The following is a 19128-nucleotide window of genomic DNA, read 5'->3' on the forward strand; positions in this document are numbered from 1 at the left end:
TCCCTACCCCCACCCAATTTCAACTTTTCCCATGAGGCTAAAGCTTATTTAATATGACGCTTTTCAGTGAGAGTTAATACTTACGTTGTGTTCTCTAGAGCTTTGCCTTTTTTTCTTGTGTTTTACAGCAGGTAGAGAAAGAAGATTTCTGAAGCCTGATCCTTGTCCAAGTTAGATGGTTGAAATCATACTTGATAAGCTGAATGCACTCACTAGATACTCTGTTGTGACTTCTTTTTTTATGAGAATATTATGAACGTGGATTTAGTGTAATGGAGTTGTATGACTGTAAATGTTTATTTGAGATATGACTTCAGTTTTACTAGTGAATTGTCATCTTTGGTCATGCAGGGATTTGGATTGCTGATGTATGCTTCCATCACTGACCATTCATTTTGTGTGGAAGGTTTCCTTTATATAATAATGAATTCTGACTCTTACAAAGAGGCTTATTCCTCTCAGCCCATGATTTTTAAGAAATTGCATTCAGTTTAGTTTTAAATGTTCATTTAGGATTCCTCAAGGGACTCACTAATTACTTTAGCCTGTATTGTTTATGTCTAATAGGATACATTTATCTGCCTTAACCTGTTCATAGAGACATAAAGTTGTGTGTGTGCATTTACCAGCAGACACCAACGTTCAGGTCTTGATTATGACAATCACTGCTGTTCTCAGTGGGGTTCATTAGCGCTTTGGCATTATGGGTACCAACCGATGGGAAAAAGGCCATCTGTCTGGCAGCCCAGCTAGTTAGGTTGGTGGAGTGCTGCTTCTGAGACTACTGGTTCCATTTTCACCTGTAGCCAAGCCCAAGTTTTACTGGTGACTTGAGCACTTAAATCTGATTAAAATATGATTTATACAACAGCTGCCAACTCTTGACTCTTGAGAGGGGCCTCTGCATACAGTGCTGTCCTGTGGATGGTGGTGATGAGAAGAACCCTTGTTCGTCTTGAGCTTCTGCTCAAGCTTCTAATTCTTTATTAATTTGATGTTTCAAATTTATTTAGAGAAGAAACTTTAAAGAAGAAACTTTTAACATGTTGTAGTGAAATTCTCTGGGTTGTTAAAAATTATTAATTTTAAAGCAGGATTTGTGTGGTGATTTTTCTGATATTTTTCTCCTGGGTAAGCTTTTAAACAGTCCAGAAAATATTTCTGTATTTTAATATACTGAACTCAGAAACAATAATACAATCTAATGTTTTCCCACCTGTTGGCTGTATATTAAATACCGTCATGGAGAGGGGGTGAGTGCTAACTTACACTTTCATTATCTTTTTTTCATTCACTTTATATGATTTGAGTTGTCTGTTGAATAATACACACAACTGCATGAAAATATTAAATCAGTAATTCTCAGACGTTTATGCTGAAAGCTTTTCGATGAGAATCTTGAGTGTTTCTCTCTTCTCCAAACGCTACAGTTCCTTATGGTTGCACATTGCATTTGCAGACTCCAGATAAAAGGTCTGTTCTCCATTAGTATTAGTAATTCCCAAAGCTTACACAGATTTAGCTGGCAATCAAGGTAAAAGCAGTCATAACACTTTTCAAAAGTAGAAGACTGTTCAAGTCTGTGCTGTCCTATTTGACTGAAAGAGCATGTTACTTAAATAACAGCATGGATTTATGTAGGAAGTGAACCAGTACTAGTTCATTTTTAATTTAATCTACTGAGTGATTGAATTAGAATGTTATGCGTGTCAGTCCATTTTGTGGATTGCAAAGTAAACTCAAGTTCAGCTTGACAAGAACAGAAAAATAAAAAGTTTTATTCAAAAGCTTCAGTAAATCTTAGCATGAAAACGTTATTTTAGTGCTGCTAATTGGTTTTGGACGAAGGGATAGCAAAGGAAACCATCTGTGATTGAGACTTGTATGTGTTTTCAGAGGTTGCAAAAACACCTGACAGGAGCCAAACACATCAGTTTTATGTCCACTGCATAACCCTGCAATGTCCTGTAAGTCTTTTGTAGAAAGTGCTAATTTTAAAAAGTAGTATTTAAAGGACTTCCCAGCCTTCTGCAAGGCTTTCTGATAATAGGAAGTCAAATGGAGGAACTTTGGAGCATAGTTACTTATAATTCTCTGTTGAAGAATGAAGTATAGGGAGATGAGAGTTCATTCCTTATTTTGATGGTGATGTTGGAAATAATTAATAAGAGAAGTCCTAGCACTCTGCTTTGTTTTTGCAAATGTGTGCTTTCATGGACCTGAACAAAAAGTGGGGCCGGGAAATTCTGAGGTAGAAGTGTAGCTGTGTTTCAAATTGTTTTCTCTGCGAAGAAACACTATAAACACAGACCGGAGCAGACCAGTTTCTGTGGACTGAAAGGAGCTTGGAGAATTGGATTCATCCAAAATCTCAACTGGAAAGAATTTAATATGAAGCAAGAATTACAGAGTTTATGCTTGCCATAGTATAGAACTAATCAAATACCTGCTAGAAGCCTTTTAGAAACATGCTTAGCCATGTTCTAGGAACAAGGGGCTTAGAAATACAGCTTTGCTCTTCTCCTAACTGATGGGAAGGACTAAAGTTCCTAAGGTGTTTTCAGTGCTTTGTCTTGAATGCATAGAGAAGTCTGTAATGTGTCAGCTAAGTCAGCTGAAGAAAGCACAGGTTATGCCTGCAGGCAGGAAGGGCTTTTATTTTGCAGATGGCTTCTATTTGGCAATTTGGATTATAGGTGCAGTGCAAGTAATTTAACTGCTATGCATTCTGTTTCAATTTCATAAGAATGGAATGCATTTATCCCCACTTCTAGGAATTTCTTCACAGAAACTGTTTCTGATCTAACTGTAAGAGAACATGATCCATAGCTTTATTTCCGGCAGAAGTGTTTCCTCATTTGAATCTCATTGCTATCCCACTCTTTGAGCTGTATGTTATTTTTGATGTCTTGGTGTTACCCGCAGTTCACAAGTTGTCTGGATCAGGGTAAAAAGGCATCTTGCACTCTATTGTGTAGCATTCCAGAGGTCTGGTTGTGACATTGTGTTCCTTGAACACATATGAACACATACCTTGAACACATATGAAAGGCAAAGGATGATGCAATAAAAACAGATTTCTTGAAGGACTCATAAGTGAAAGTATGAATATTCATAAAAGACTAAGAGAGAAGCCATGGTAGTTTCTTCCACAAGTTTTCATTTGAAGAAGGTAAACCTGGAGACCAGCAATACCTGAAACTGTATATCTGCAACAGCTACAAGTGAGGGATGCAGGATTTAAATTTTGGATATAAATAACATGCTGATGTTAGAAATTAATGTCAGGACATCAGGATGTACCCTTGTCACAGTCAAGTGTTACACCAGAGATGGGTCACAGGAACACGAATGCTTTTGCTTTATAATGAATTACGCCGCGTAGTATTCGAGTTTTGCTCAGTGACTACACTGTCACACTCAAAATGTGTTTTGGGTTGGGACAATCTGGTTTGATGCTGACCTTTCAAATCCTGAAGTTTTGTTTACATGTGAAAACAAGAAAGTGAAAAGAGGATAGACTATTTAAAATAGTACAGATAGTTAAAATTGCATAAAGATCAGGTTTTTGGTTTTTTGCTCTTCACTTAATATTGCTATGGTAGTGTTTAAAAAATGGTCCTGAACTTGGGGGAGGTGAAATACTTCTTGAAGCAGTACATATAAACTCCATTCAGTATCACATACAAGTAGTGCATCACAGTCTGTTCAAATAATCTTAGGGCTCTGAAATTTCTTAGACCTTTAAGTTTGAAGGTTGGAACACTGCTCTTACTTCACTGCTTTGTGTCACCTGTAATGGCACATTTTTCAGGAGATTAAGTGAGGTAAATGCCAGTGGCTAGGTTTTTATTAGATGAAATGAAATAGTGAACCATTGTGTAAAGAAATGCCATTTTATATTGCAAGATGAGCAGCAAAACTCTGGATACTAACCTCAAATATATTGCTTTTATAGACTTGCTGATGCTTAATTTTACTCTAGTAGGGAAAAAAACCCCAGTTTCGTCATCTAGTGTACATTTCTGTTAACTGTCAGTTTATACGAACAGCATTTTTTCTTTTCTCATTTACTCAGGATACATGGCTCAAACCCTGAAAAACCAAATGTATTCCAGGTGGAGCACCTGGAATGTCTGAAGAATTATCAGAGTTGAAAAACTGGAAAAACTGTGTCCCCCACAGTTAGTCACTTAAATCCATATCTCCATGTAAATGTCATCATAGTTGCCTGGAAGAGAAAGCTGAAGAGAACTTGTAGAGTGTTCAAATGGAAAAGGATTAATTCTAGGCAGAATGCTGGTTTCTATCTCCTTAATTTCACTATTCAAACAGTTTTGTCTATGCCTTCATGTTTGTTTTATTTTTAAGCCCCTGAATAGCAATAACTGTGTTCCTGACAGGACTTATTAAAATTTCAAACAATGTTAAAATATTCAGACATTGATAGTTATTGTTCCAATATACATTAGACAGTTTTAACTATTTCCTATAATCAAGTCTCAAATATCGTAAAAGAAAATTAATCCTCGTGTTTTTAAAAATAAAAGTAATGTAAGCAGTTTCAGGAGTGGAAGTTCAAAACCTAAATTGTAAGGAAATTACAGTGGTCCGATACTGAAAAAGCTCCAAAATTGTTTTGACTTTGATTTTTCTTACAGGCTGACAAGCGGTAGCATTTATCTGACAATAAGAAATAAAGACAGTGATTGCAAGATACATGAAAATAGATCTGGCCTCAATGATTGGTGCTTCATATATTTGTGTTTACACTGTCAGATGCACCTGTACCAAGCTTTGTGCCATTTAAAAATATATTTTAAAGTGAACTGCAATGCATATTAGCTCATTTTTCTCAACACTTCATTGGCCATGAAGGCTGCTGCCAGTGTTCTCTCATTTGTCAGTGCAGGGGTGCAGGGCCTGTGTACAGGATTGAGGGTGAACCACAAGGATGATTTTTTTTTAATAATCTCACACAGGCCTGCTAAACTTTAATAATGTTACAAATAATTTTTACAGAATTACAAAACACCTTCAGCGGCTGAGAATCTTTTTTGCACAGTAGCCTTAATAAACAGAGTATGTACCATACAAAAACTACAAAATGCGTGCTTAAGCTCTTAAGCATGAAATGCAGGTGTTTGCTGAGGTCCTTGCATCTTTACTATGCTGTTTATGTGTGAAGGGTGCAAGGACCAACTCAAGAACTTTATTTTCTTTGCCTAAAACCGTAAGCCTATTGTTTACAAACATTTAAAGAAAAGGCTGTACCATATGCGGTTTTTCTTAGTTACATAATGTAAGCTCCTAGCTTTTCTTTTTTGCAAGATTTTTTCTTTTTTTTCCTTGGAGGAAGAATCACTACTGTACTGAATTCAGATCCTTGGTATTCTGCTGGCTGGTACCTGTCCTCTGTAATTTACTACAAAGTGAAGTTTAGAGCTCTGAATAGATCTATTTGCCTGTCATTTTTCCTCTGAAGTTGCAGGTCATGCTAAAACAACAGCTGGAACTTTCTACCGAAGTGTTTGTGTAGAATAACAATGGAAAATATTTTTTTCACTTCTAAATTTACAATGAAAACAATCGTGTGTACTATACTGTATGTATCTATATTATTTATATACAGTCATCGCTACACGGAACTAATTGTACAGAGAATAAAGCCATTGCAAGAGCTCGAGCCTGCCCTGCTGAGCAGTTGGTGACAAGTATCTTGTGCATTTCCATATGGAAAACTTGTTTGCCCTGCACAAACAGCACGTAAGGATTGGGTATCCGAAGGCTAAATAAAATAAAGCAATACAATAGAAAACAATACGAAAACCATGCGCTTTTAAATGCCGTTCCCCGCGCCCGGACCGGCCAGTCCGCTGCCGGGGCGCCACCCCCGAGGCGGTCCCGCCTCGCAGGCCTGGCCTCGTCAAGATGTCGTCGGCGGAGCCCGGGCGGTTCTTCTGCACGGCGGGCCGCGGGCTGGAGCCCTTCCTCGCGCGGGAGGTGCGAGCGCGGCTCGGCGCCACGGAGGTGAGCGGGGAGCCGAAGCCGGTGCCCACCCAGGCGGTCCCGTCCGGTCCGCCTCAGCGAGGAACGCGGCCGCGTGCGCTGCGCGCCCCGGAGCCCGGCGACCGCGGCCTGGGCTGCGCCGCCACCCGCGCGGGGCACGGCGGGGCCGGGCTCAGGCGGGGCCGGGCTCAGGCGGGGCTGTCACCGGTGGGGAGCTCGGGCTGCGGGGCGCGGGGCTCACCCGAAGCCTCCCTACCGGGTCCGACGTGTGTTCTCCCCGGAGGTGGACTGCGTCACGGGAAAAGTGTTCTTCAGGGCGGCGGCGGGGCCGGGCGAGCTGAGGAAGCTGCGGTCGGGGGAGCGTCTGTTCCTGCTGCTGAAGAAGCACAGCCCTCTGCCGGTGTCCAGGAACAAAGGTACGGGCCGGGCACGGGCTGCGCGGGAACGGGAAGTCTCGGTTTGAGTCCTAGTTATAAAATTTGAGGTGTTTATTTTTTTTACTAATGGCTGTAGTTGTAATTGACAGTAATCGATTCTGAAGTGTCTTTCATCCAGATGTGTTTCCAACATTTTTTTAATCTGAAAAGGGCTTTTAAATTGTTTTCAATAGCTACCTTCCAGCCTGTATTCTGGCGGCACTGAATGTATATGAGTATTTTTGTGACTCTCTCCCCCTGCTCGGTCCCAGAAAAGAGAAGAACAAACACCCTACCCGAAAACCAAAGTTCAGTTCTGGATCTCTTGTGTTTGTTTTAACAAGAGGTCTTATTTTCTGTTAAGCAAAGTGAATCCCGACCTATATCCTGTGTCAATTGACTGTTAACTACACAGCTTCCTTCTAAGTCTCAGCTACTTGGGTCATCCTCTCTGTTAGTGTTGGAATGAGAATTTCAAGGTAGATGGATTGATTCCTGCCTGCTGGTAGGTTTTTAATTGGGAGATTACCTTCAGCTTTGAGGATCAAATTTGGTCATAATTCTAAAATTCTAAGTGATAACTAGAAAGACCTTTATATTTTATCTTGACCAGCTTTGAGATATTTAAGTGAATTGGCCTCTTTGTTCCTCATGCCTCTCTTGTAGCTACTTAGGACTGCCCACATGTGTAAGTGTGTGTTGCAGGATTGAAGGCAGAGTGATGAATGGTAAGCAGAAATCTTCTTTCTAAAAGAATGAACTTGGTTTTGCCTGAGATGACTCAAAGTAATTCATGTTTGTGTCTGTCTTTCAATCCTGGAAAGTGTCCTGCATCTCTTAATCCTGGGCCAAGTGCTTTCTGGGGAGAATGGCATGGTAGGCTGGTCCTCTGTCCCTGGGAATGACTCTCACAGGTGGTCTGGTTTACTAGAGCTGCTCAATTCTTGTGCGGAATTCAACCCTTGCCTGATTTAATTTTGGTTGTGCAGAGCTGGTAGTCAGAGGGATGCCTGTGTGTCTTCTGGTGGGTATGTGGGTGCTGAGAGCTCAGCTGTGCCTGTGGTGTCAGCTGCTGGTTTCTGGATTTACACATTAATGAGCTCTGAGCACAGTCGCTGTTAACAGCTGTTCTCAGTCCGGAGGGAAATGAAATGCCAAGGCTGAAGTACTTAACCCCAAACTGCTTTTTTCTTCCAGGGAAAATGCTGCACGAGATTAAAAGCCTTGTCATTGAGGAACCAGAATACTGGCTGGATATTATCTCTCTTTGGAGAAAGCTTAGTGGACACGAGGGGAAAACAGATGATTTCTCTCAAGAAAACACATTGGCTCTGAAGAGAAAGTCAGAAGAAGAAACAAATACTGCAAGTAAAAGGCAGAAAACGGGACAAGTGAGAGCAATTGTATCTAAGGAGTGTCAGGTGGAAGCTGGAGAGAGGTGTGTGGCACCAGAGAGAGTGAGAGGTCAGGAGTACTGGATTGAGAGCAAGACTTCTTCAGAATTCCCTTCCAAAGGCAGTGGAGAGAATCCTACTGCAGATGAGAAGCTTAGCTTCAGTTTCAGAGTGTCTTGTCGTTGCAGTGGAGCGATTGCCAAAATACTTACTTCACAGGTATGCTGAGGTATCTGTGTTTTAAAAGAATTTAGCAAAGGTGAACAAAGATGTGTAGTTTGTTTGTCATTTCAGTTGTGTTGTGTTCTGGAATAATAAACTGATGTAAGCTTTTTCTGTATTTTCTCAAAAAGCCCTTAACCTGCATTCACCTTAAACAAGTGGAAATACAAATGCTGTTTTTAATTCCTGTTCACTATGACCCTTAATGTTTTTCAAATCAATACCTTTTATTGAGGATAAGCAAAGGTAAGAGTTTGAGGTTTCTGGGCCTATGGAGGCTGAGGAGTGAGCAGATAAGTTTACAGTTACTTAAAGGGCCATTGCAAGGACCATGGAGCCAGACTCCTCTCAGTTGTGGCAGGCAGTCTAGAAGAAGGGGTAAAAGCCAGAACTTGCAGCTTCGGTTGCCTCTGGTTGGGTATTGGGGAGAACTTGTTCTTCAGGACCGCAGCCCTGGGATGAGTCTTGGGAGAAGTGGAGCTTGGTCCTTGGAAAAGAATGGTGGCATACAGACCTCCAGGGCTCTGTATCCTGTCGTCTTCCCATCTCTGTAGGTTTCTTTTACTTGAAGGTAACTAGTTTAGACTTTTTCCTACTAAAGCTAATACCTTGGTGAGGTGGGTCACATGAGCCTCCCTACAAGAGTGTTTGCCTAAATTTGTGCTGTGTTTGAACTTACACTCAGAAAGTAATCAGAGCTTTCTAGATGTAATGAAAGCATTGAAACTGTGAGTTTTAGTTGTGCATTTGCAGGTTTTCTGTTGGGTAATCTGCTTTAGAGCCGTTGGAAGTATTTAGTGCATGTGTTTAAGAATTCTGAAATGACGGCAGTCACAGAATATTCTGAGTTGGAAGGGACCCACAAGGATCAAGCCCAGCTCAAGTGAATATTCTGTTGTGACTTGGTCAGGACTTGAACTTTAGCCTCTCTTGTGCCAGTTGAGTGTTGGTTGTTTGCCATGTGGTGTGTTTGCTTTGCCCCTCACGCACCTGCTCTGCCCTGTTGTACCTCTTATGGTGTGAATTGTGTGAGTTGATCTCTTAGGCATAGAGTCTTTCTTTTCCCAGGGATTTCTGAGGGTTGTGCATCCAAGGCTGTGATCTGCAGTTTTCTGAATTCTGGGGATTTTATTGCCTGTGACTGTTCTTCCCCCTTGCAGGAGATTGGAAGAGCCATTGGCGTAGCACTTGTGAAGCAGTGCGGGTGGCGTGCTGATCTACGGGACCCTGACATAGAGGTAGTGGTGCTCATCTGCCTGTTGATGCTTCCAGAATCACCCCTGACATCTTCTGTTTTGTTCTCTGCTCCCTTTGCACATGGGACCATGGCCTCTCCCTGTTGGTCTTTCTGCCACTGAATTTAACTGAAATCAGCTGGTAGCACTGAGCAAAGCGTGTATGTGGCCCGTGTGTGCGTGTGTGCTTTCCAGAGCTCTGGAATAAACACCAGCCTGGCCACATGGGCCTGCATGGGAGGAGGGGGAGGGGAAGGATCCATAGAGGAGGTGTTTTCAGGATCTGGCACCTTACAGGGTGCTGGACTCTGACTGTGTGAAAATGGAAATCACCTGAGCCACGGGGCATCTGTAGCTTCTGTAGGGGAAGTGAGCAAGCAACAAAGGGTGTGTTCTCAAGGAGCTAGACTTGAGAATGCTATTTGTGGAAGAGCCTCCCCCTGGGCCTTGTCTGTGACAAACAGCTTGCTTAGTGCACCCTTGAATGGTGCAGGCCGCCTGGAGACCTTCAAAATTACTCCTTGCTCTTGACAAGCTGTTTCTCCATCCCTGCACTTAGCTTGTGGAAGCTGCTCTCAGCACTGATGCTGTAGAAACTCTTGAGTTCATTTACTGGCACTGGTTTTCCCACACTGAGCATTATGTTTGTTGAGGCTCATATGGGGCTCCTGTTCTTGCCCAGATTTTGGCTCTGAAACTATTCAGGTGCTGAGGACTGGGATTTTTTGACAGCATCATGTTTCCTTTTGCACTTTCTGGGGGCAGGAATTGCAGTCATGCAAGACCTCCTGGGGAGCTCAGTCTTCTTTTGGGATGCTCTCTATGGGACAGTGGAACAATTTCTTTTAGCTGCCTACATTTCTGGAAGGATTACTTATGTCTAACTTCTATCTGAATTGCCTCTTAGTGGCACTAGTGTGGGTAATAGTGGGTTTTGGTTGGTTGGTTATTTTTTTGGTTTGGTTTGGTTTTTGGGTGGGTTGGGTTTTTTCGGTTTGTTTTTTGTTGTTGTTTTTTGGGGGGGTTTTTTGGTTGGTTGTTTTTTCTTTTTTATGTATTTATTTTGTTGCTAGTATACAGTGAACAATATTCTCCCACTTGTAGTAAATGGATTTATAACTAAAAAATCCCATGCTGTGTTAAGGAAAAATAGGCCCCCTTATAATTTCAAGTGCTTGCTGATGGATTCCTGGCTGACAAAATCCCCTTCAGCTTGCTTAAGCATTAAGTCATCTTTAAAGTGGCATTTAGATTATCTAGTGGAATTTCTTCCAAGTAATTGTTATTGCTTATAGTATGCTTTTTTGTTCTTAAAAACTAAGATCAGAAGTTTGTAGAAGCATCTGTATCTGGTTTAAATGAGTTAAAGCTATTGTTGTGTCAGTTTGAGACTTTAAAATGTTGGGGGTTTTTTTTCCTCTTTTAGATCTTTGTACATCTTAATGACATTCACTCTGTGGTGGGGATTCCTCTTTTCAGGTAAGCATTCTCTCCACCAGTTTTGTCTTTGCAGTATCAGAACAGGCAAGATTTGTAAATCTTGCTGTCCACTGTGAGTATTTATCTTTTGGTTTGATAATTACTGGTTGTCAAATTAGTCTTGTGATCTTCCTGGATCTTAAATGAGCACACAGGCCAGACTTTGCAGTGAGTTATGGTTAAAAGCAGACTTTTCTGTCTCTCAGTAGATATCTGTCCGGTTCATTTGTTCTTTGACATTGCATGGCCTTTTCTGAGTGAATCTGCTGGTGTTTTAGTTAACTTTTTGGTTGTTGGTTTTTTTTTTTTTTTTGCTGTCTGCAGGCTTCCATTGGCAAACAGAGAGTATATCAGAACAGCAGGACTACGGTCAACAGTCGCATGGGCCATGGCATCTCTGGCTGAAATAAGTGTCAGTGAATGTTCCTTGCAAAGATATGGAGTCCTGAATGAAGGGGAGGGGGGTGCTGCTCATCGGGGCTGGAACTGGACACTTTGAAGGGCTGTAGTGATTTTAATGCCCCATTCTCTAATGCGTGTGGACAGGGTCTGCCGTATCTGTGATGAGAGTGTGCTGTCACCTGCTGTTCAGCCAGGTGTCTGCTGTAATTCCAGGTCCTTCTCAACAGAGCTGTTAATCCTCGTACAGGTATATGTCTAAGTGGCAAGATTTTTTTCACTGTCCAGTGACAGTGAGGAAATGAAACCTTGTTTGGTGTTGTTTTCCAGGGAAATGTGATCTCTTTTCACAGATTAATTTGGTACCAATATCTGTCTGCAGTCCACTTGTAATATTTCCTCCTGAATGTCACCTCAGGGCTGTCTGTAGTGAAGCTGTTGATGCTTTTTACTATATTTCCTTACGAGCGAGTTTGGCCTGGGATTACCAGTGATTATTGTTAACCTGCGCTGGATTCAGTGGGATTATGCACATCCCTCTGTAAGCTTTGTCCTGGATAAGGAGTCTGTCTTGCTTGGGTATGCAGTAACGCCTCTGTTTTTGTAGGCTGGTGCCCTTGTACTGGATCCCATGTGTGGACTAGGAACGATACTGCTGGAGGCTGCCAAAGAGTGGCCTGTAAGTATCCCAGTCACAGCTGGCTGGATTTTTGCAGGGAAACTGGTAGTTGTGATACAGGGTTTTCTCTGTACCGGTTAGGCTAAAGTCCATTGCTGGAAAGATGGAACCACACATGAAATTTCTAGGCAGCTGCTAAAAGCGTTTTAGTGCAAATGTTCCTCCAAATGAGTGTGTCCTACAGGCTGGTGCAGCTATTGATTCACACTGCAGGGTTTGCGTGAGGCAACCATGGACTTGTAAAGCTTCCTGGGGTTATCCTGGGATCGGAGGAGTCAGTGTAATGGCACAGTTGACAGCATTAGGGGCAGTGTGGCTGTAGCTAGCTGGAGTCTTGCTGTTAGGACATGCCCTTGATATTTCTGTAATTTTGAGTGTTTTGAGCAGACCAGAACATTAAAGAAGTGAAGACAGCACATACTTCCTCCGTTCCTCCATCCTCTGGACTGTGAATTGATCTGTGTAACAATAGTAGATATCCCAGAAAGGGGGTTGTCTTGAAGGAGCTGTGCAACAAAGCATTTCTGAGAAGGGTTTATAAAATAAATAACCTGAGTGTTAACAAAATTACTTTTCTCTTTCTTTCTTAACAGGAAGCCTGTTACTGGGGTGCTGATATAAGTGATTCACAGCTAGAGGGTGCAGATGGGAATATTAGAACTGCGGGCTTAATGGATAAGATTGAGTTGCTTAAAGCTTCTGTGAAAGGTATGTCTGTAGGCTTTCCAAGTGATTTTTTTTTTTTTTGTGTTTCTGGGATTGCACAGGTAATGTAGGTTTTTTTGAGGTGATACGTTGTAGAGCTAACTCCCAACAAATAGCTGAGTGGTGACTCTGTAGTGCTGGTGAAGGGATCATTATTGGTTCTTTCTCCCTGCTGCCTGTGCCTGGGAACTTTGGTACGAATGAAGTCAGCAGAAGACAATAAAAATTACAATTGTCCAGCGTGGACAGTAGTTGACTCTCTTTATGGTAAATGTGTGAACACCACAAAGAGTATGTACCATGTGAGAGTTCTTTGTATCTTAATGGAACACAGCCAGGACAAGGCCAAATCAAATGCAGCCTGTAACTTAAATTTACCAGGTGAGTAATGGTGAGGACTCATTAAGCTGAGCTGAGCTGAATTGTTCATGTTTTGGAGTAGGAGTATTTTGAAGGATGATGCCTTTCTCCTGTAAGAGGGAATCTGTTTGCTCTTAATTCACAACCTGGTCTGTAGAGAAGATAATAGTTTCGTGGTCTTATTCTGGACCTTAAAGCCTGAGGCTAAACTACTCCTGTATGAAATTCATGACAGGCAAGCTGGCTGTTTTTTCCTGTGCATGAGTGATGAAATGTGCATATTTTTTTACCTTGCAGTATTTATTTCTTACTGGAATGGTAAGAAATATTATTTATTTTTTATAAAAATGTAGGTTTATTTCTAACTTAAAAGCTGTGTTTGACTTTGGTTTCTAGGATCATGGAAGGTACTTAGGTGTCAGGTTTTCTAAACTGAACAAGTAGTTGGTGTCTTCATGACTGGTCAGAAGGTGTTATTTCTGTATGTCTTGAGCAGGACTGTAGGTGACATGTCCTTTCATTTGCAGATAAAATTAATACCCAGTTGTTGTGCTGCAAGTGTTGATCCAAGAATGGTCTGGGAAACATTTCCAGCTAGTTCTAGAAAAGTTGGCATAGAATCACAGCAGAGTTTAGGTGAGAAGGGACTGTTGGAGGTCTTCAGTCCTGTTGTCTGCTCAGAGCCTTGTCCAGTCAATTTTGAGCACCCTGAGGGATGGAGGATCCACAGGATCTCAGGAAGGGTCTCAGACTGGCCTCCACAGCCTGACACAGCCGACCTTTATCACCACAGGGCGCAAGTACTGCATCTTCATCAGGAGAGCTGACTGCTGCTGGTATGCAGAAACTCCAAGGAGACACTTCAAAGACACTAGCTCTGACAGAATCCAAGTGATTCTGGCTGTAACCAGATTCTTGTGGGGGGAGAAAAGGGGGATGGAGAGGAATTTGATGTGGTTCCATGCCATTCACATGTGTGCGCTTGAACATCTGCACTTAAGTAAAGTGCTCACAAACTTAGCTCTTTTTTTGTATTTTGCTAAATTATTTTCACGTTTAAGATGTACTGTGTGTTGAGAAGCAGCAGTTAATTTGGAACCATGTAGTGCCCTACTGGAGCGTCTTCTAGTACGGGCAAACATCATCAGGAGCAGGGAATCTGCAAACTAAACTATGCTGTCATGCATTTGTCTGTTCCCAGTCTGCAGAGGGATGGTGGCTTCATAGTGTCGTTTGTGAGGGCAAGTGCAGAAGGAGCTGTGAATCTGGGTGCATAACCCAAAAAGAGCTGGCAGACAGTGTTGTAAGGGGAATGGGGGCATAGCTGCTGTGCACTTTTCAGACAGACATAAAGACCTGCCTTTATTCTGCAGCATTGCCATTGCCTTCAGAAAGCTTTGACAGTGTTATTTCGGATATTCCATTTGGGAAGAAGTTCAAGATCACGAATGATGCCCAGCTCCTACCAGATATTCTCCAGGAGATGGAGAGGTATGTGTAGCCTTTGACACACTTGAAGTTTGATGTAAGTGCCACAATGGTGTGTGATCTAAGCATTCAGTCAGCTTCAGATTTGCTTTATTCCAAACATTCTCCAGCTCTGTAGTCTGACCCTGTGCATGCTGTGGAAATCTGAAGCCCTTACTTGCCCCTTAGAGACTGTTGTGTTGTGTCTTGCAAGCTGTGAGTGGCGATGGCGGTGCAGGTTGACAAGGAATGATCTTGTGCGAGCTGTGCTCACAAATACTCTTTACAAGGCATGATGGTGAAATAATTCTGAGCCACAGTTCGTGTGACCCAGCCCCCTGCAGGGCTGGGGCAGCGAGATGCCAGTCAATCTCAGCCCCTCCCCCGGATCGAGTTCCCCCAAGCCACAGACTCGGAGGGTGGGTTGAGGGGCGGCTCAGAAGCCTAAGCTGCACCCCCTGGGCGGTGCCCAAACCGCCTCCCCCGGTTCGGGAAAATTCTCTGCTAACTGGGTCGTTCATTGGTTCTGTTATAACCCCCGCCTCTCGGTTTACCCCAGTGGTTCTTTTTAAGTTGTATCCTCCCCCTGGCTTGTAACTCATTGGATGTTTTCCCCTTTCGCCGCAGTTTTCAAATTCCCTATAAAACTGAGGACGAGCCTCAAGGGAGGATCCCATCCTATCACAATCCCATCATTCCCATCCCATCAGATTCCAGCCTTGTTCGGGTTTCGAAACTTCTAACAATAAAGCTGTTAGAAGCCAGACCTGAACAGCCTCTCTCTTCCTTTGTCTCTGCGCTAACGTGAGCCGATCCCATCGGCTCCTGCCGTGTTTCCTCTGCCGAGAAGCCAGCTAGCTAACCCAGCGAGCAGCTCTTTTCCTGATCCCGAAGTCGCGTCAGCGACACATGGAGGTAACGCAGCTGGACTGTCTCTGACCTGGGGCATGCCAGAGCTCGTGCTTCGGGCACCAGGCGCTGTGTTACCACACTCAAAAGTTTTCTTTACAGGGCAGAAAGGAGAAAGAGGAGAGACCTGCCTGGACAAAGTTAAAGCATGGCCAGGCAAATAAAGCTATAATCCTTTTTCAGTTGAGGCCTGCTTGTATAAAATCACAAGCTTTCCTTTTTGAGGTCACGGCCAAGCTTTAACCAGCCTACCTTGACAGGAAGGATCTCAGACCAGAAAAAGTGGTATGCATTTTCCTTGCTATCCAGGAATATCTCACTAGCCACTTGGTCAGATTTTAGGTGTGTCCTTTCATCTCTCACCATGTCTTTTTGTGGCAGAGTTGAGCCAAACTAATAGGTGGGCTGCTTCTAACAGTTCAAGCCATCTTCCCCTCTACTTCTTGCCTGAAAACAAGCTCTTCCTCTAGGACTCATCTTCAGTGCATGTTGATCTCACTCACCCAATGCAGGAATGTGATGGGAAGGGGATAGAGGAGGTGGCATGGTTCCACAGAACGGTGTGGCAATCTTGCTGTGCTTGTCCTCTGGCCTTATTTGCTCTATTGGTCCATCCTAAGCAAAATATACCCTTGGGAAGGTGGAGATGAGGAAGGGACCATTAGCATGAGAGCCCCACCAGTAAAACTGTTCAAACTACTTGCTGTAAACTGAGTCAGGATAGTATTTTTTCCCCCCCCTTTCAAAGCCAAATGTAATGTTTGGACATAAACCTAGAAAAATTAATTGCAAACAGTGGTTAATTTTCCTCTGTTTCCTAAGTTTGAAAGCCCTTAAGGATCAGTGGAACAGGGAAAGGACAGATGTTTTAAAATTTCCAAAAGGAAGAGTCAGTTTCAGAATTACCCTGCTAATCTGAGAAGCCCTTGCTGCGCTGGGAGGCTGTTCCTTTGCAACCTCCAAAAACTCGAGGCTTGATGGTGCCCTCAATCCTTGAAAGAATACTAAGGGGGTAAAAAATGAGTCCCGTCTTCCCTGGTAACCCAGTAGAAAGAACTGCTGATATCAGAAATGTTTGGGAGTCAGGACAGGGCCTAGTTCTCCCATCTAGGAAGAGGTAGGAAGATACGAGATTTAAATTCCTTTTGGAGATGCAGCTTACTGAGTTGAGCCATGACACACTCAGGTGTTTTCTTAAATGCAGGTGGCATCTGAAGTGTCAGCAGTGTTGTGTTCCACACAGGCAAAGGGATGCCAGGAAGGATCAACACCTAACCGTTATTTTTCCTGTGGCTGCCAGAGTGCTTCGTGTTGGAGGGACTGTTGTATTGTTGCTGAGCCAGGATCTCCGTAAGCGCATGGATGGTTTGACCAAGTGTGCTGGAAGTGACTCTCCTGAGGCCGCTGCTGATGGCGACAGCGAAGCAGCCCCTGCAAAATCCCGAAGTGTTGATGGGAATTCTTCCTCCTTGGCACGTGGTGTTGGAGAATCCTTTCTCAGCAGCAGACATTTCGGGTCTCTGGTGCCAGATGGTGTCTATGCAGTTAGTCTTGGGAAGATGGATGCTTTCATACACAAGTACAGGAAGGTGTCTGCTGCTGGGAAGTGGGAGCTGTCTGGCACTGTGCTCAAGGAAACTTGAATCCTGAGACCCTTCAGAAGCAGCATGGCATGACTCGGTGGAGCCCTGCTGAAGCAAACAAACGCGGTGCCATCCATTAGATTGCCTCACATTCTTTGGATGTCCTAAGGCACTGCTTTTCTCTCCTTGGTTTTTAGGAGAGATGGAAGATGCTGTCATAGGTTAGCATAGCTCCGGAAGCGATTTTCTTGCAAAGAAGTGCTTACAACTTCCTCTACGACCTGACAGAACCTATCAACTGGCTAGTTTGAATATTGACAATTTGTTAAGCCACTTAAAAATGTTGACCGCCTCTGTGGTCCACATTTAAGAATGGACAAACCCCGGGAAAGCTCTCTCTTGCTTCTGGCCCCGGGACAGGTAACAGACACCAAGCGCCGACGGACGCCCAGCCGTGACTGTGTCACGCCCCGACACATCAAACAGGGGCTGGAAGCTCCATGGAGCAGCTCAGCGCCTGCTCCACTCTTGCCCCCCAAAGCCCGGGATGGACCGGTGGGTCTGGACACATCCCCATTGAGGGGGGGCAGAGCCGCTGCTTGGGGGCCCCGGGGGATCCTTTATCCCCCTCGTGCAGCTGCGAGCTGCCGAGGAAAAAGTCCTCATTCCTAGGCTTGAACCCCTGCAGGTTTACCTCTCATTCTCTTGCTCTGATTTGTTTGACAATAAATTCAATTTATTCCCCCCAGTCGTGTCTCTTACTCCAGTGACCCGTGAGTGATCTGTCTAGGCCCTTTTCCCGATCCCCAAGTCTTTCCTGATGTATTCTGTTCCCTGCCCAGGGTGAGGAGGAGAGGGACAGAGTGGTTTCGCTGGCACCAGGCACCTGGCCAGGCCCAGCCCACCCCAGTAATCCCTGCGATAATTCACGCCACCATTACCCAGGCGCACGGCGGGCTCCGTGGGCAGGCGGCTACAGTAGTTCAAAGTGGGCTAACGGGGACAGAGTGAGAGGAAGCAGGTGGTGCCGGTGGGTGAAATGTCTCTGCTGCGAGCTGCCTGGGAAAGGAGGAGGGAGAACCTGATGCAAAGTAAAGGGGAGAGAAAGAGGGACAAGGCTGGAGCTGTGGAAGGAAGTGGAGATGGCCAAGGGGCAGCTGAGCATTTTGCTTTCCAGCTCTGTGGGGGGAAAGAAAGCGCTGTCAAATCCATCCAGGAAAACAGAGGAGAAAGAGCAGGTGGTGGAAATCGCCGGCAATTTGGATTCAATTTGTCTGTCTGAACTGCAAACGCCGACAGACACCGAGCACCGCTGGACGCCTGCTGGCGTTGCGGTGTGTCCTGCTCCGGCTGCAGCCCGCCTGGCGAGACCCCCAGCAGCAGCTGCCCGGGGGCTGCGGATCGGGCAGCAGCCAATCGGAACCGTCGCAGCGTGCGGCAGCCAATAGGAGCCCTGGCTACTCCGGCAGCCAATGGACAGCGCCGTTACCTGAGGGACCAGGCACAGCTGGAAGCCCCTCACAGCTGCTTCGTTTTTTGGGACATTTGTGGAAAGTTCGGAGTTAATTTTTTTTTTTCTTGAGCTTGCCTTTTCCAGGACAGGAGGGATTCCGGCGCGGGGGATATCCCGCCTCGGGCGCTTGTGGGCAGTTTTGAGGCGGGGGGAGCCCACCGCGGCAGTGGCGGGAAAAGGGGGTGCGGAGTATAAAAGGGGGCGCCGGCGTCGCGGCCCCTCAGTCGGGGGGCGGCGGCGGCGGCGGCAGGAGCTCCGCGGGCTGGCCCGGATGCGGGGACGCCGCCCTGTGCGGCCGAAGGCGCCGGCCCTGAGGCGCGGGGAAAGCGGCGTGGCAGCCGCGCATCGGCTCCGTCATCGGCAGCGCCGCTTCGTGCCGGTAGGGAGCGGGAGAACGCGGCGGCGGGCGGTGGGTGGTGAGTGCCGTCGGCGAGACGGGGCTTGGGCCGCCTGCGGTGTACGATCTCCCGAGAGCAGCGGGGAGGCCCCCGGGGAGCGGCGGCTGGCGGGGCGCTGTGGGAGCCGGCGCATTTCCCCGAATGAGCCGCCGGGCGCAACGCGCGAGGTGCCAATGAAATAAAATAGAACGCGGTAAAGTGCCAGAGAGCAGCCGCACCTAGAGGGCTCTCGGCCCCTGCCCCGTGTCACTAAGAGAGCTGCACCGCGGGACCGTCGGGGCAGCGCTGCTGGTTAAAAAGGGACCCGGAAAGGCTGAGAGGTGTAAAGGGAATAAAATGCTGAGCATGGTAAAAGAGGTA

At 45.0% G+C, this 19128-nt stretch overlaps 1 protein-coding gene across 6 annotated transcripts; it reads left to right on the top strand.

The window, feature by feature from the left end:
• Positions 1–5899: 5899 nt before the first annotated feature.
• On the top strand, positions 5900–17605 carry THUMPD2 (THUMP domain containing 2). Of its 6 annotated transcripts, none has more exons than XM_042020941.1 (10): positions 5900–6030; positions 6293–6425; positions 7623–8038; positions 9202–9279; positions 10703–10755; positions 11080–11167; positions 11762–11833; positions 12427–12541; positions 14272–14389; positions 14993–16472. In XM_042020941.1, exons 1-10 carry the CDS (start codon positions 5932–5934, stop codon positions 15171–15173), a joined length of 1353 nt encoding a protein of 450 aa, XP_041876875.1. In that variant the 5' UTR covers positions 5900–5931; the 3' UTR covers positions 15174–16472. The 6 variants fall into 6 exon arrangements, with proteins under 6 accessions (XP_041876875.1, XP_041876870.1, XP_041876871.1 ...); XM_042020936.1 differs by lacking the exon at positions 14993–16472 and adding an exon at positions 16479–17605 and having other exon boundaries at positions 5901–6030; XM_042020937.1 differs by lacking the exon at positions 14993–16472 and adding an exon at positions 16518–17605 and having other exon boundaries at positions 5901–6030.
• The last annotated feature ends 1523 nt before the right edge of the window (positions 17606–19128 follow it).

This window comes from Corvus kubaryi, unplaced genomic scaffold (genome assembly GCF_017639235.1).
Source record: "Corvus kubaryi isolate FWS band 111438036 unplaced genomic scaffold, C.kubaryi_AGA036_p1.0 37063, whole genome shotgun sequence".
Classification (NCBI taxonomy): Eukaryota; Metazoa; Chordata; class Aves; order Passeriformes; family Corvidae; genus Corvus; species Corvus kubaryi.